Below are 16,215 nucleotides of genomic sequence, written 5' to 3'. Positions count from 1 at the left end.
ATCTTGCTGTAACTTCAGATGAAGAAAGGGAGGAGATTGTGCAGTATTATTTGATAAGAACAAAAGCTTTAAAATAAGTTTTCAACTGCCTTTGTTTTCTATATTGAAGCCCTTGTGGTACTTGTTTTCTAGTCAGTTGTTTGGAATAGACATCTGAGAGTGTTCCTTTATTAATCATAAATATTTTGCATTTCAGGTACACTAAACCACTAACGTTTGCAGACTGCATTAGTGATGAATTGCCACTAGGATGGGAAGAAGCTTATGACCCTCAGGTTGGAGTTTATTACATAGACCACAACACCAGTAAGTGACACATTACTGTATTTTTACAAAGTGATTGTTCTGTGCCTGTGTTAATACACTGAACACAAAACCACAACATCACTAACAGCATGCTTTCAAGACGCTGAGATCTGCAGCTCATGAAATCAAACCCTGTCCTCCATCCTGCAGGTTACTTCCCTCTAAAACAGCAATTTGAGCCCCTCTATTTTTCTTGCTTCAAATCAGCAGTCACATTCAAGCTGATACTGGGACACACCTCTAAGATTTGGCTCTGCTGAGGAGTCCAAGTAGGTAGCAGTGATCTGGAATTTGTTCTTAGCCTGGAATTTGTCCCTGTGGCAGGACCACTGGGAGCAGTGCAAAGGTCTAGTGTTTATGGCAGGGATAAACTGAAAGGCTGCACAAGCTCCCTGAGCTCCAGCAGTCTCTTTACTGGAGAGGAAACTCAGGGAGGCTTGGGATATCCTCAGAGGTGAGCAGATTGGAAAAGAGTTCAGTTCAGGCTCCTGGCATTTTTATTCTGTATCCTCAAACTAAGCCACTGCTTTTACTGGCTTTGTTAGATTTCTTGGTAGGCCAGAAGTGTTAAGCTTTATAAGATCATTTGAATTCTATGAAAATAAGGAACTTGAGATGTCGTTACAGACATTGTCAGGAAATGTGTATTGGGTTGTGCTGGAACAAATCCCCTCAAAAAAGCAATAACCAATGAATCAGTAACTTTGATGCTCTTTACAGAATAGCTCCAATTGCAGTCCAGAAGTCCACAGCAGAACCATGCCCAGGCAATTTTGAGGGTGTTTGTAACTCATGCAAAGAGGAGAAACTTTGAGAAGATAGAAGGTCCTTGAAGTTTTTTGGGTCTCTTCTTTGCATTTGTTTGGGATTTTTTAATCTACGTCTGAGACTTCAACAGAACTTCATCTTTTTATCTTTTTTTTGCTTTTTTTTTTTTTTGCTTTTTTTCCAGCAAGTTACAAGATTTTTTTAAAATAAAATACAGAATTCTGGTTGTTTTTTCTTGGCTGTGTCCACACCCTTCCCTTTTTCAGAAAACCCACTTTTTAACCTGGCCTGCAACAGCACCTTCCAGGTTCTAGCAGCTTCTCTTGGTTATTAAAATATTAAAAATGCAGAATAAGAAAAACATATTCTCAAAATGCACTAACTGCCCTGTGCAATACACAGTTAAATATCTTCAGATGTGAAGGTGACACACATGTCATGCCAATGTCACAGTATTCATATATCTCTAAATGACTTTATGCTAACTATTTTTCTCTGAAGCAGAGGATGTTGATTCTTCCTTTTACAGGAAAGGATAGTGGGGAAGAAAGGGTAGACAAGTGTACAAGCTCACGTGAGGGATATCTTCAGGGGAGAGGACTAGACAAGCTTTGCTTGAGAATGTGCTAGATTGCAATACACAAACTGAGGTCTCCTAGAGGTCTGTAAGACCAAGTCTTGTGTTCATCTCATTTCCACAAGAAAGCACTCTGGAGACTCAATAATGAAATTACTTTATAAAGGTAGTCTAAAAATGCTTTTTCACTCTCACTTGGGTCTAGGTTATTCCTGTCCTTACCACACAAAAGGACTAAGAGCTGAATTTAGAAGTCTTTTTACCTCTTATTTATTGTTTTCATAACTGCTAGTAGCCTGGAAGGCAGAAGAGCTGGAGCAAACTCTCTGGAAGAGTGAAAAATATGGTGTTGGACTTCTTTTCCCTTCTCTGGTGGTTGGGGATTTGCTGTATCAGGTGCTGGGGTGGGGGAGATGCCTACCAGGGTGCTCCAGGCCCAGAGACATAACACCTTCCAGTGACTCTTAAGGGGTTTGCTCTGTTAGGCAGCAGCATTGGATTAAGGGGTTCCTATCAGTTCAAGTTTCACCTGCACAATTCTTTTGAGGAAGCTCTTTGTTCCCTGTCCCTTCCTAGTGAAACATCTGTGGGGCTTGGTGGTTTCCCCTTTGGAACATTTTCATCCTCTGGCTTATCAGGCAGTGACATGGACTGTTGCAGGAGCTGTGAGTCTCTGTGGGAGATGGTATTGTCCCCAAAAAGAATCTTTAGCCCACATTCTCAATTGAACATCAGGGTCACCTCTGACCACAGGAAAAACTTGCTCTAGTAAAATGAATGTTTCCAAGTCTTATCTTTGTCCTTTCTGACCTTTCTCTTCAGTTTCAGATGTATTTTTGTCATTTATTTTCCTTTCCTGTCTACACTGGAGGAAGTGGAGTGTTTGTTGTCACTGTGGCCCATCCTAGTCAAAACTGGGGCATTAACTTACCCCTCTGGCATTTGCTTAAACAAGGATGGCTAGTTGTGGTACTTGGGGACAAAAAATCCTTTGATCCCAAGCCTTCTGTGAGACATGGAAGCTTGTTGGACCTCTTGGGTATTTCAGCTAGGAGAAACTGCAGCATGTAGGTGGGACAAACCAAACATGATGTTAGTTGTGTGTTTTAGTTGGTCCTTGGGTGACTGTGCAGGTTTCAAGTCTGAGCCTGTTTGGCTCAGGGCTGTTATCCCTGGGGTGGGACATGCAGAAGCACCATAAGCTTCAAGAAGCTCCAGAGAAGTCTTCAAACCATCCTGACACCTGCTTAACAGCAGTTGCTTTAGAAAAGTTTCACTTTTATGGTAAGGCTACAAGACTTAATCTAGGATTTCAATTAAAAGCTTAGAAAGAAGAGAGACAAAATCATGACCTTGTTTCTTATGCCAGCTTTAATGCAAATCATGATAAAGAAAACCATATCCACTTACCTTCAGCTAATCAAAAGGCTCATCTTTGTGGTTTATATTGAAGTATCCTCTGGAGAGTGTCCAAAACCTTCTTACTCCCCAAGGTCTTTTGCAGATTCCCTGTGCAGGATGGAACTGTCATCAGAAGGGTGTGAAGGAGATGGAGGCATGTTGGTTCTTGCTGCACGTTTGACGTACTTGAGACTAATTATCAGAACCAAGCCCAAGGATAGACCTACATTAAATCTAAAGCCAGGAGCCATTAAAAAAAGTGAGATGGAGAACACTTCTAAGCTTCTCTCTGAGGCAAAATAAATACAATTAAATTGAATTGAGTTCCCAGAATATTCCTAATATAGTATTAATGCATAGCCCTGAGTGTATCTCCCTGGGAGAGCTTCTTTGGAATTTGATTTGCACAAAGAAATGATGATGCAAGCATAGTAAGACTACATTCTTCAAGCATGAAGCACTCAGATTTATTTATGGCAAGCTTAACATTAAATTAAAAATCCACAGAACAACAAATGATGTAATAGCCTGCATTTCTGTAGGCCTTTCATCTGACTTTTGAATATATTTTGTATTGCTCAGTAGCTGGGACAAATCAAGAGCCCTTGGCCAGTGTTTTCATAGATTGTTATTACATGTTTGAAAATCAAAGCTCAAAGCTGCAATCAAGAGGGTACAATTAGTGCTGTGATTACTGAAAAGGCTGAGGTGAATATTTAAAAAAATGGGAACAAAACATTATTCCTCCTCTCCATGAACTGTCTGCCTAGTGTTCACTTTGTCAAGTGGTGGGTGTGTTTGGGGTAGTGTCAGTGTTTCACCACCTGACAGGTGTTCAGGATGATGTAGATTTTTATAGTCTTCCTTCTGGTTGCTTGTAACAGAAGGATTTCCTTGCAGCAGCTTCTACTGTTCCTCTTGCCATGACAACAGGAATGAGCTGCAGGTTTAAGTCACAACTGGAAATAACCTTGAAGCCTTAGATACAGGTAGACTTTTGGCCCAGTGTCCTGAATTAGACTTCAAGAGTTGTGTGTACTTTGTCAGTGTACTCATGAAACTTGAAATTAAGAGTCCTGAGGGGTGGTTGCTGGTGCAGGTTCATTCTGCCTGGTCCAGGGAAACGTGTCTGGGAATGGGGGGAAAGCTCTCTGGGTAACTCAAAGCAGACTCTCCCCTTCTGGATCAACTAGGGAGTTAAGGGATTTATTCCATCTGGATGTGGGTAAGGGTTGGGCTTTGGTGGCAGGAATAGAGACAGGAGCCTGGCATTTTCAGACTCTCACAGATTATATGCTGCTGTGTCCTCCTGACTTCTCTTTTGCTCCCCCTCAGAGAGGTCCTAGTGCTGCCCGGGAGGGCACTAGCACCTATGGCTGGCACCAGTAGGTGCCTTCTGCTCAGGTTATTTTAAGGTGTTTTTTTCCAGTCAAGGCTTAGCTTTAGTATTGCATCAGCTGAATTGTTGCTTCTTTTTGTTTCCTCTACAAATTGTGCTGTTAATGTCTTTAAAGCATTTTTAATCATCTTTTGCAGCTTTTCTAAGTTCTGCCATGTAATTTGAAATGTCATGTGTTCTTTTGGGTCTTGAAATACTGTTAAAACAAGTTACTGCTGAAGTATCCTTTTAATTTTCTCCTCAGCATGATCATGGACAGCTTGTGAAAATGGTTTGAATGTCCATCCCTTGGGTGAAATCCTTTATTTCTTGTTCTCCTACTACAAGGATTATTGTCAAACTGTTCTCTTCCCTATGTCCTGTGTATTGCTGTGTTGATCTCATGCCTGACTTGCTTAAGAACTGCTCATACCTTTTACCATGGCAGCTTTTACTAAATATTTAAAGAGGCTCTTAAGATATGCAGATTAGATTCCTACCGATAGTTTCAAGCAGCTCCTTTTTATTAATTATTCATTATGTGGTAACTAGGCGTTCTTATTCAAGCATGGTAGTTTAGACACTTTAGAGCACTTAGTCAACTGGATATTGGAACCTGTTCCAAGCAAGAACATGTAATAGCCTTGAAAGAGAAATGAAAGATATTTTGGACCCTTCTTCACAAAACCGAGACAAACACTGACAATAAATCTGCCTGATTAGCATTAGGAGTAGCTGTGTGTCTGTGACCTTATGCCTTTTTTGTGATTGGAGACCTGAGAAGCAATGCATTGGTTGTGTTGGGGTAAGGGAGATGGTAGGGGTGTAGCTGTTGCTGACTGTGTTGCCTACGTTACCAAAAAATATTTTTCTTTAACTCCACCTCCTGTGTTGTGCAGTGATTTACTGCTGTGCCTGCTTTCAGTGAAGGAAATGGTTACTCCCCTTCTGAGATGCTGTTTATAGAATGTCATTTGAAATGCTTTTGTTAATATGTTCTGTGCTTTTAATGAGTCTTTATTTTTACTTACCTGTGGAATCTGAGTTGGAAGGTTTTCTTTCCCCTCTTTAATAAAAGCCACTTGGCAGCTGCCAAGGACAGGCAGAGTTGTAATTGCTTTCATGTTGTTAGATGCAGTATAATAAAGTCATGTGGCACTGCTGTTTTCTGGAAGTTTTTTTTATCAGTGAAATAGTAGAGATATTTTTTAGCAATGTTATAAAGCAGTTGCAATAAAGATAAGTCTAACAATCCAAGTCATTATCTTAGAGCTTGTGTGTGCATATGCTTGCATGGATATTTTTGGAGGCCAAACCAGGATGGCTTCAGAAGCAGAGGAATTGGAGAGTTGTACAATGATTTGTCACAAGGTGTTCTATACAGTGATTCAGCATGATCAACTCACTGGAGTTCATGTGGATCAATTATCACCTCCTAAGAAAAAAAGAAAATGTCCTTACTCCACTTTTTGATGATGGGATGGGGCATGAGGCTATTTTAAAATGCTGCCATAAATGGTGGAGCTTCTTCAGGCAGCAGTACAAACCTGCATTCCATTGATCTTACTTCCCTCTGTATTTTCCTCTAAGAAACTACCCAGATAGAAGACCCTCGTGTGCAGTGGCGGCGGGAGCAGGAGCATATGCTGAAAGACTATCTGGTCCTGGCCCAGGAGGCGATTGCTGCGCAGAAGGAAATCTATCAAGTGAAGCAGCAGAGGCTTGAATTGGCCCAGCAAGAGTATCGGCAACTGCATGATGTTTGGGAGCACAAACTGGGCTCTCAGACCAGCTGTGAGTAGTTAGTGAACTCTTAACCAGCAGCTTTCTCAGCCATGACCCCACTAGGACAGTGAAATGCTTGAAGCTGCTCTGACAGAGCAGTGGGATGTGTCATGGTGTGTCACTCTCCACGTTTGCATAGTTTGTCTCAAATTCAATAGCTGCCTAGCACCTGCTTAGTAAAGGTGGTTGTTATGAAACGTTGTGGTTGGCTCAGCTGCTGGAGTCAGTGTGCAGATTTTCAGCATGGGCTTCAAACAGTGTGAAAGAATGTGGTGGTTGGCTTGATATGAAAAAAGCCAAGTTACCTGGGATTTTCCTTGATTCCCCTCTCCAAATTATAGAAACAAGGCAAGAAGGCTCATCTCAGACAGCATTCCTAGGCTCTTTTGGAGTTAAGTTGCTGTCTTGGGGAGCTAACGTTTTGTATTTTATGCCATGTGAAAGCATTGGTGGATTATCTTTCTGTATATGAAAAACATTGTTTTGTGCTTCCCAATCTTTGCCACACAGGAAACGTCAATGCTGGTTGCTTCAAGAGTTGGTGCCGAAATGTTTATAGCAGGCCAGATGTCCTCCTTGCTGTTACTAGTTAGGAGCTGGAAAATGTCCACAGAAGGATTTATTTCTTGCAAGTCTTCCAAAATTATTTTTTTTGTCATAATCCTTAGTATTTTTATCACTTTTTATGTTCTTGCTAGCCATATCAGTGGACTGACCTCCCCACCCTGCCTCACTCCTGTTGATTTCTGTCTTACGGTGGTGAATTCCACTGGCTAGTCCTGTGTCTGGTATTAAAAAGGATTTAAGAAGTTTCATCTGTGGGATTCTTATTTGACTAGGGTCTGGTCCATCCTCTGAAGTACTGGTCTTTTGGTCTTTCCTTAAGAGCACTCTATCTAAGAACTGGTGTACCAGAGCAGTACATGAAAACTGTGAATGAGAATTGCATTGGTGTGATGCAATCTGTCTTTAAAAACAGAACTGAACAGCAAGAATTAGAAATGCTTCCCATGTTTTATAGGGCATAAACTGATGGCTGCAAGGATCAAAATATCTCCCTTGCCTACAGCTACCTCTAGCAACATTGCACATTGGGGAGCCTCTGTATCTTCTGAAGCAGAAGGATTTTAACTGCTGCTGAGAAGAAAATTTTGCTCTTAATAGGACATTGATTTAATCTGGTGTGACACATTGTATTATTGGTCTTGTACTCAAGGCTGTGAGAAGGCTTTCATTGCATTTTTCAGTTTCTTCTCATTCTTTGCTTTTCTTTGTTTCTAAACATTCAGTGGATTGTTTACTCAATGAGAGTCTCAAAAACTATGAAGTAAACCTTTATGCAGTTCATGTCCCTTCAGTTGTGTCAAGTGCCTTTGGAAATTCAGGAAGCTACACTACTGAACGGAGTGAACGTGTTTGGGAGTCTGAGTTAAGTGTGTTAACCATGAAAAAACCAAGACTGATAAGATGCAGGACATGCTCTGGCCTCTTCAGTATACACCTTTTGTGGAGTACTTGCCTGCACTGTTGCCTTTCCCTGTCTTTGAGGGGTGAGGAGAGGTCTGGAAAAATGAGTAAAAGGCTTACACTAGCAATGTGTGGAGATCTGGGTGTGCAGGAGTGATGGGAGGTCTTGACTTCTGGTGGGGCTGGTAGAAGAGTAGTGGGGAAGGCAGAGCTGCTAAACTGGGCATTGTATTTGTTCTAGTGCTCTCTGGCTCATCGTCAAGTTCCAAGTATGACCCAGAGATCCTCAAAGCAGAGATTGCTACTACAAAATCCAGGGTAAGTGCTACAGATGGACCTTTGCTTGCTATGAGTAATCTTCAGGTATTTTCAAACTTCATGGCAAATACTAAAAGGAGATGCCAAAGCAGTTGAAAGAGCTAATGTTGCCATTCTTAATCTAGGAGATAATTTATCAGACTTCTCAAATGTTGCCGTCTTAAGAGTTTAAAGCTCTTTTTTTCCCCTTAGACTTTAGACTTCCTTGGCAGCTGGCAGTACATACTGCTGTAGAGCTGCACAGTGGGGGTGTTGAGCTGCCTGCTGGCTCCTCAGGGTGCCGTGGTGCTGGCGAGCTGTGAGTTCTCCCCAGGGACTGGCAGCTCCTGGGCTTGGTGCGGGTTGTCAGCAGGGCAGTGTGCGCTCTCGTGCAGAGCTCAGTTTGGGAAGAAGAAAGGACTCCAGTAAAGTAGGTCAGTCTGGCCTCTGTGGAAGAATATAAAACAGCAAGCTGTAGGGTCAGTGGATTTACAATATGTATTTTCATCCTGCTGTGTTACTCTTGCAGTGGGGCCTTCTAGTTTGGTGTCTTGGAGGAAGGCTTCTGTTGCTGCAGTGTAACTCATGTCCTGATGCTTAATGTTTTTTTTAATGACTGGGAAGGTTTTAAACCTTTCTGAGTAAAATGGACGTGTGTTTCATTCCTGTCCCTCCTGACTTTTTATCAGGTTTTCTGCTTATGAGGTTGCAGCTTCCCTCGAGCTCCTTATTAAGTGGTGTAATAGCTCTGGGTACTGGGTAAAGCCCTAGCCAGTGATAATGTCCTGATGAAGAGGCAGTCAGGGCTGTTAGCTGCTGTTGAGAAGAACTGATTGTCTGGAAACTTTGTTGAGAGTGCTGTCTACACTGAATACATTTTGAATAGAGTGGGTAGTGCTGTATGTAAATATCCATATAAAATACCATTCTAAAAATGTGAAAACTTGCTGCAGGTTAATAAACTCAAGAGAGAAGTAGCTCACATGAAGCAAGAGCTCCAGTATAAAGAGCATGGATTTCAAACACTAAAGAAGTAAGTTTGTTCTCATGATCTTATTTTCAGTGTGGAACATCTCTGGATTGTAATGCATCCCCCTCTGCATTTATAAATAGCTGTCTAAATAACATAAGCTGAAATATGCTGCTAATGTTATCTTTAGGCATATGCAACTGAAAGCAGTAGCCAGCATGGGGGTAGTTCTCTAAAATCAGTGCCTGTATGTGACTGACTGCATCAGGGCTGCCTTCATGGCAAAAAGATTTTGAACCAGTTTGAACTGTTCAGTTAAGTGGTATTCTGTTTTACTCAGTACTGCTCAATACACATGATACAGTACAGCCTATTTTCTTGGTTATAAAAGCCATTGCTTTAGGACACTGAGGAAAAATTTAAGGTGGAGTAGAAGGGGAGGAAAAGTTTCAGGTACTTACCTTTGTGTGGAATGTTTTAAATGTCAGTGGTTAATATCTGGTTTATTATAAACTTCACCTGCTGTTGAATTCCTTTGAGAAGAGGAAAGGATGAGGAGGCTTGTAATTAGGTTGTGCAAGCAAATAGGTCTGTGTATGTGAGCTCTGTGCCTGGTTTTCAAAATCATGACTAAAATAAGGTAATTCTCATACAAGTTGATCCTGTCTAGGTTAGGAACAAGGTAACTAGCAGCAGTCTCACTGAACATATTGTTTTGGTGGGTTTGTGTTCATCATTCTCCTCTCTAAGGAATCAAAGAGATTATATGACTAAAACCAGAGTTCTGAAGCTTAATATACGTCTGAGTGAAGTAACTTAGAGGGTGATGAGTGGGGTTCTTTGTTCCTTCTGTTGCCTTTGTTATACTTCAGAGTGTGTTTTCCTTAAAATATTATGCCAAGATTCGTGGAGCGAGGGTGATTCTATTAACTGGACTTGATAAACTGTTAGCTTACTGCTTTTTTTTTTTTATTTCCATTAAGAATTGACATGAAAATGGCTGATACTCAAGGTGGCTACAAACTTGATGAGGCACAAGCCATTTTGGCTGAAATGAAAGCTCTTAAGAAGGCCATTACATCAGGGGAGAAGGAAAAACAAGACCTTATACAGGTACTGAAACAAGATGACTTTATAGAATTTTCTGTTGCCTTTGTTATCAGTTGGACTTTCTGAGAAGTAATATAGGTATTTTGTTTTTCAAATATGTAATTGAGATTTTTATTACCATAAATGAGTTTTGTATTGTGGTTGGAGTGCAGTCTTTTGTTCTTCAGATCCTGGAGTTAAGAAGTATGGAATAAACATGGTCAGATCTTAATTGTGTAGTTTAGGCTAAAGATCTGCAACTGCTGAGGCACTTGGAGCAGAATTAAGCTCACCTCATCACTTCTTGTGTTTTTAGAGCTTAGCCAGGTTAAAAGACAGCTTTGTGAATGACAGAGGATCCCAGTCAGACCTGTGGGTCAGCAGCATGTCTGTGGAAAGCTCCAGCCCTTTGTTGCCTCGGCAGTACCTGGATGTCAGCTCCCAGACTGATGTGTCAGGAAATGTGAGTAATGTATGTGGAGACATCCTTCTGAACTACTCTAGTACTGCCTTAGTACACATGGGCAGATATCTATGAAATGTTTCTTCTGGTTTAAACTTCAGTGTGACCTTCATTTTTGTACGCAATGTTAATGTGTCCCTAGAGGCAACCTGATGTTTTCCCCCTCTGTCTCTATTAGAAAAACCCAGGTGGGAATAAAAGGGAAGTAAGTTTTATTTTGCCTATAGGTGTAGCTTCTTGTGATACAAATACTCCCTTAGCTCTTTATGGCAATTATGTGCCACTAGACAAGAAACATTCCATAGCTATGTATGGGCTAAGCTTTAATGAGGACTCCTCCCTTAAGAGTACGTTTGGTTTTTAGTGTTACAAGGGAGAATGATAAGAGTATATACAGATATTTTGATGCCATCAAGTGTGTAGTACTCATAAACCTTCAGTCCCTCTGGTGCAACAAGACCACAACTGCCAGGTTGGTGTTAGCCTTAGCAAGGCTTGGGTACATGGAATGTCCACAGGACATCAGAGGCTTTTCCTCTGAACCTTTACTTACATGTTTGCAGCCACTTTCAATCAGGGCCACACATGTGACTGAAAATCCACAGATATGGATATGCTGGGGTGTCCCTTATCTTTAGGACTTCACAGCCAAAGCAAGATGTCATCCAAAACAAAACACAGCACAGCACTTAAAGACTGCAAACAGCATTTAAGAGGAAAGATTGCAAAGCTATTTGTGCGTTCATGAAAATGGAAGCCCCAGATAGATCTGATAGATTTTCTGGTAAACTACACCAGAAGGAGCCTCTGAATCTTGTGGGTTTTTAAGTATTTGAAGAAATCATGACAAATTTAATCAAAGGCAATTATTTTCCTATTCTGTGCTAGACGTAACTAGTAAATGAGCTTGACAAGAGTCAGTGTAACTTGTAGCATCTTCAGTTTCAGTAGGGAATATCCAAACTATATTGCTGATTTAATATTTTGTCTCAGTTTGTTACCAGCGGCAATAACCAGTTGGCTGAGAAAGTGAGATTACGCCTTCAATATGAAGAAGCAAAGAGAAGGTAAATCTTTGGACTCTTGTACCTTTTGGCTGTCACACAGCATCTTCTGAAGATACGTTTCACTAAAAAAGTGCCAAGTGTTGAAACCCGGCATTACTGCTAAATAAACATGGTGATTTTTGAGGCAGTGAGGCAGTTGGCTTTCTGGGCCAACATTGTCATTCAAGAAATAAATAACCATCCTAGAAATTACTAAGGAGTGACTAATAAATGAAGAATTCAGTCCGACCACACCTGTGGAGATATAAGTGGTTTTGCTACCTGTTGCCAGTGCTTCCCCATTCCTAATAAGGAGAGTATACTGCAGGGCATCTCCTTACCTTATTCAAAATGAAATGAATGTTTGCATGGCTTAAAGTCTGATAAGGAGAAATGTATATTGTGTTAACACCTTACATATCAAAATATGGTCAATGGCTACAATCCCAGAGCTTATCTCTAAGAACGTAAGTTTTCACCCTTGCCCTCTGATATGAGATGAATGAAAAACAGATTTTAAGAAACTATGTCTACTTAACAGGTCTATTTAATCCAAAGTTTTCTGGAATTTACTTTTTTAAATAGCTAACAGCTAACTCAACTGTTTAGTTAAATGAAAAACCACCAAGCATTGTTATTTAGTCTTTGGCTGCCCTGGTCCTTGTTCAGTGGTGTGACCATTGATGGGAGTGACTTCAATTTTGACTGCTTTAAAGGGACTTTGCCATTCCAGAATAACAAACTTCACATGCATGGTACAGGCTGTACTTGGGATATATGCTATGAGAAGGATTCTTCTTTAGTCTGTGGTTAGAGATAAGAGCTTTAACACGGACTTACTAATAATGTTCCCATTTTAGAATATTGGCATGTTACTCAGTGTCATAAAACTTGATCTGTATCAAAGGCTGTATGTGCCCAGCTGCTTCTGACAGGAACTTAGACTTTTCTTCTTAGGTGGAGCAGTTTTATCAGAACTGTCTATTTTGCCAATCCAAGATTTGCCAAACTACCTTGACATTCAAATAATTCCGTGACTTTTGAAGACAACAGTGAAAATAAGAATCCTGCAGATGCAGTGGTTAATTTTTCAATGTTAAAATTGCTTTATACTTTTAAGCTTTGTGGAAAACTGCAATTTAATTCACGCTGTCTTTGACTTCAGATGGAAGTGGAGCACTCTTACTTTAGCCTATATCATTTCCAAGGAGGAGATAGTGAATAATGACAAACCTGAGAAGATAATTAATATTCTGTTAAACTTTAGAAAGAATTGTATAAAGGCAGCACAATAGTTCCTTTGAAGTAATGATGAAGGGCATATAACACAATCTAGCAATTACAGGAGGTTTGATACCTCCTGTCTGTCTTAGTTTATCTATGGATTTTCTCAGTTTAAAGAACATTATCATGAGGAACGATGGGTCTGAATGGACATGAATAATTGATGTTAAAACGATGAGATCTCCAGCTATCAGATCACTGTGGTTTTGGCATGGTCTTTAGTAGGAGATACAGAAACAAATAACTGGTTTTCAGCTGGAACAGCACTATGGATATAGTGACTCACAAGGAACCTTCTGCTCCTATGAAAATTCCTCCCTGTGATGGTAGAAGTGTTTCCTGTCCCCACAGCAGCATATTAAAATGTTCCAAAAACACAGTAGAAGAGCAAGTACTTTGCCTGTGCAAGTATTACAAAGGGAGCCAAGTGGTGGAAATGCATCTGGTTTATTACCTCTGTACTAACTGGAAAGGTAAAACTGAAGGCCTGAAACCAACATGATCCCATAATAATTAGGTTAGATTTACAGATTGATAAGGGGCTGATGGAAAGTGGACTGTAGCAAACACTGTTTACACCATTGTTGTGGACCAGACCCAAGGCACAGATGAACTTCACCACTATCTTGATGAACTTCACCACTCCAGAAATGTCAGGGCACAATTCTGTCTATTTCTTTACCCACCACTAACTCCTTTCCTTTCATAGCTCAGTGAGACAATGAGAGCCCTAGAGCAGATAATGTTAAACCTGCAAAAAGAACAAAGGACAACTACAGTGACAAACCTTTAGCTTTATTGGATTGGAAACTGATAAAATGGGTAAAAGTCAGTGCTACATCTCAAGGAGGAGATAGCTACTGCCCCATAAATGTAATCAGAGATGCAGCTAAACTGTGTTGTACAGTTTGAGCATGTAGCAGTTGTACTCTGCACTGTTTTAGCTCCTTCAACAGTTAAACTTTCAGCTTGGGTTTTGTGTGACTGGTGGTGACTCTGGGATTTTAAAAGTATGTTTTATAATCTCCTAGAATTGAACATTTTCGTGCCCCTTTTAGCAGCATTGCAACAGTAGTGGGTATTAGACTGGCCAGTTTTAAGATCACACTGCCAATTTGGATTTTTAATTTCTTTTGTCAGAAGAACAGAGGCTGATATGGTATAGGGTTACTAATTACTGGTGGTGGATGCACATCTTGATGTACACTTCTGTGGATATGCATGCACTGTGAATGAACTCCAAAGAGATTAAAAATTGTACATGTTCACAGACAAGTACCAGTTTTCCCCAGTTAGCAAAATACTTGATATGACAATGAATCTAACTGCCTTTTCTAGGTAAAAGGGAAATAGTTAAATAAAACTTGAGCTTCCTGTTCTGTATTGAGTTCAGTCTTGCAAGCTGGTGGCCATTCAGAAAGGTGATGTGACCTGAGCCCAGTATTGCTGGTTTCTTCGAAACACAAACCCAGCACAGCTCAGCAATGATGTAGTTCGGGCTCGGTCAGTGAATACTGAAGGGCTGGAGCTCTCAGCAAAATACCAGACAGTCTGCAAGTTCTTTTATAATGATGCTGTTTTATTGGAAAAACAGAATTCATGAACCTACTTCTAACTGAGAAGGGGGGAAAAGAATGGTAATTTACAAAGGGTAAAACCTGAGGTTAGTTTAACAAAGCTGGTAGGCTCAGAAATGCATAGAGAACAAATTCCTGTGGAAAAGCCATATCCATGCAAATGTATGCCAAAAGTGATCAGATTAATGCCAACCAATCCTCTTAAACTCATATCCCTTCAAAATGCACAGAGGAATTCTTGGATTCTGAATTAATGCCACTGTTAATTCTTTGTTGGAGCACAGTATTGCACTTAATCAGGCACTCAAAACCAAAACTGCTCCTAAGGAGACCTAAAAATAGTTGAGCTGAATATCTATCAATTATGGACCTTTAATTAGAGTAAGCAACCTGCTGTGGGAAATGGGTTTGCAGAAAGTGAGGCTTCTCTTCAGAAAGGTGATCTCTAGTCTGTCTCCTGTGATGGAGGAGGCAGGTCAGTCTGTGTGAGCTTAATCCTTCCCAGGCTCTCTCAGAGCTCGAGTTCCTCTTGGCCTCTGGAGCTTGGAAGACAAAGCTTTATTCTTCAAGGCCATTCACAGCAGTGAATACTACACAGTTGTGTAGCTGCTGCTGCCCAGATCTGCATCTTATTACTTACTCCACACACTTTGATTTTGCTAGTTGGCCTTGAATTTGCTCTGTGCTTGCATGTGTGCTGGTTTGCTAGAGGAAGTGTGCACCATCCTGTAGCATAAACCAAGTTCTAGAAAGAGGTGAGTCCAGATGATCAGCCACAGGGATTTGTTGTGACTGATTTAAGCCCAGTAATTCTCTCACAAGAGCACAAAGCTCTCTTCAAAAGGAGATGAATACAGGACTTTCATTTTACACATACAGCATTTCACTTCCATTTCTCATGTATTTAATAAACCTGAGTGAGAGATTAACCTGAACTAATCCATTAAGGGGTCATTTACGCCTTAACTCTCTGGTCTTCAGTCAGGTGAATTATTTTTACAAATATCTTGCCTTATGTTGCAAGATACTTGGCCTCGTTGTTTGCCATTTAAGCTTTTGTAATTTCTCCACCCCAGACCATTCTGCCCTTCCCATTCCCTGCTCCCCTACTTGATCATTTTTGATTGTGCAAGTTCGAGAAATGCCAAGTATTTGCTAACTCTTATTCAACTTTATATTTACTATTGTCTCTCACCAAACTACCATCATAACTCTGTCAGGTCATGAAGAGTTGGAGGTCAGTGAATCCAAAGGAGACAGTTTCCTTTAAGAAGACTGACATTACTGCCCTTCGCTCTGTTGCCTGGCCTGCTGCTAGTTTATTGCTTCCCTCTGTGTGTTGCCTTGCAAAGCTGACCATTTGTAGAGCTAACTGAGCAGTTCACATACTTGGGAGTGGGCAGATAGTTGGAGTGAGCAGCCTGCTTACCTGCCACGAGCTGTGCTTTCCTCTGCTGTCAGTCAAAGCTTTTGCTAAATTGTAGATCTGTATTGCTGATGCCTTTAGTAATAGTTTTCCTGCCTGAGATGGTGTGGCATAGTGCTAAAGGATTATTGATACAGACTTTAAACTGAAATCTGGAATGATACTTCTAATGAAAATAGTATTTAAATTTCATGCAAGTGGCTCTGGGTTTAGGTGGGATTGTGATGCCTCTGGGACTCTTCACAGCCCTGGGTGCACCTTGTGCCAGGAGTAGCATAGCTCTTTCATGAGTCCAGAATGTTTAGTGTTGAATCAATCAATAGTTGGAGTCCTCCAGTAGCAGCATGTCTGTGAGGAATTTCCTCATTGTAAAGACAAAAA

At 40.7% G+C, this 16,215-nt stretch overlaps 1 protein-coding gene across 1 annotated transcript in view; it reads left to right on the top strand.

Annotated features, from left to right (window-relative positions):
• Nucleotides 1-202: 202 nt before the first annotated feature.
• WWC1 (WW and C2 domain containing 1) overlaps nucleotides 203-16,215 on the top strand; it is a 37,109-nt gene continuing 21,096 nt past the window's right edge. Inside the window, exons 1-7 of the mRNA XM_010001944.1 lie at nucleotides 203-306; nucleotides 6,021-6,224; nucleotides 7,924-8,000; nucleotides 8,933-9,012; nucleotides 9,933-10,062; nucleotides 10,355-10,501; nucleotides 11,495-11,568. Coding sequence (XP_010000246.1) covers nucleotides 6,074-6,224; nucleotides 7,924-8,000; nucleotides 8,933-9,012; nucleotides 9,933-10,062; nucleotides 10,355-10,501; nucleotides 11,495-11,568 — 659 coding nt within the window. The 5' untranslated portion in view covers nucleotides 203-306; nucleotides 6,021-6,073. The remainder of the gene's footprint in view (nucleotides 307-6,020; nucleotides 6,225-7,923; nucleotides 8,001-8,932; nucleotides 9,013-9,932; nucleotides 10,063-10,354; nucleotides 10,502-11,494; nucleotides 11,569-16,215) is intronic.

This window comes from Chaetura pelagica, unplaced genomic scaffold (genome assembly GCF_000747805.2).
Source record: "Chaetura pelagica isolate M959 unplaced genomic scaffold, ChaPel_1.0 scaffold356, whole genome shotgun sequence".
Taxonomy (NCBI): Eukaryota; Metazoa; Chordata; class Aves; order Apodiformes; family Apodidae; genus Chaetura; species Chaetura pelagica.
Note: the sequence above shows the minus strand (reverse complement) of the source record. Positions and strands in the feature narration are given on the sequence as shown.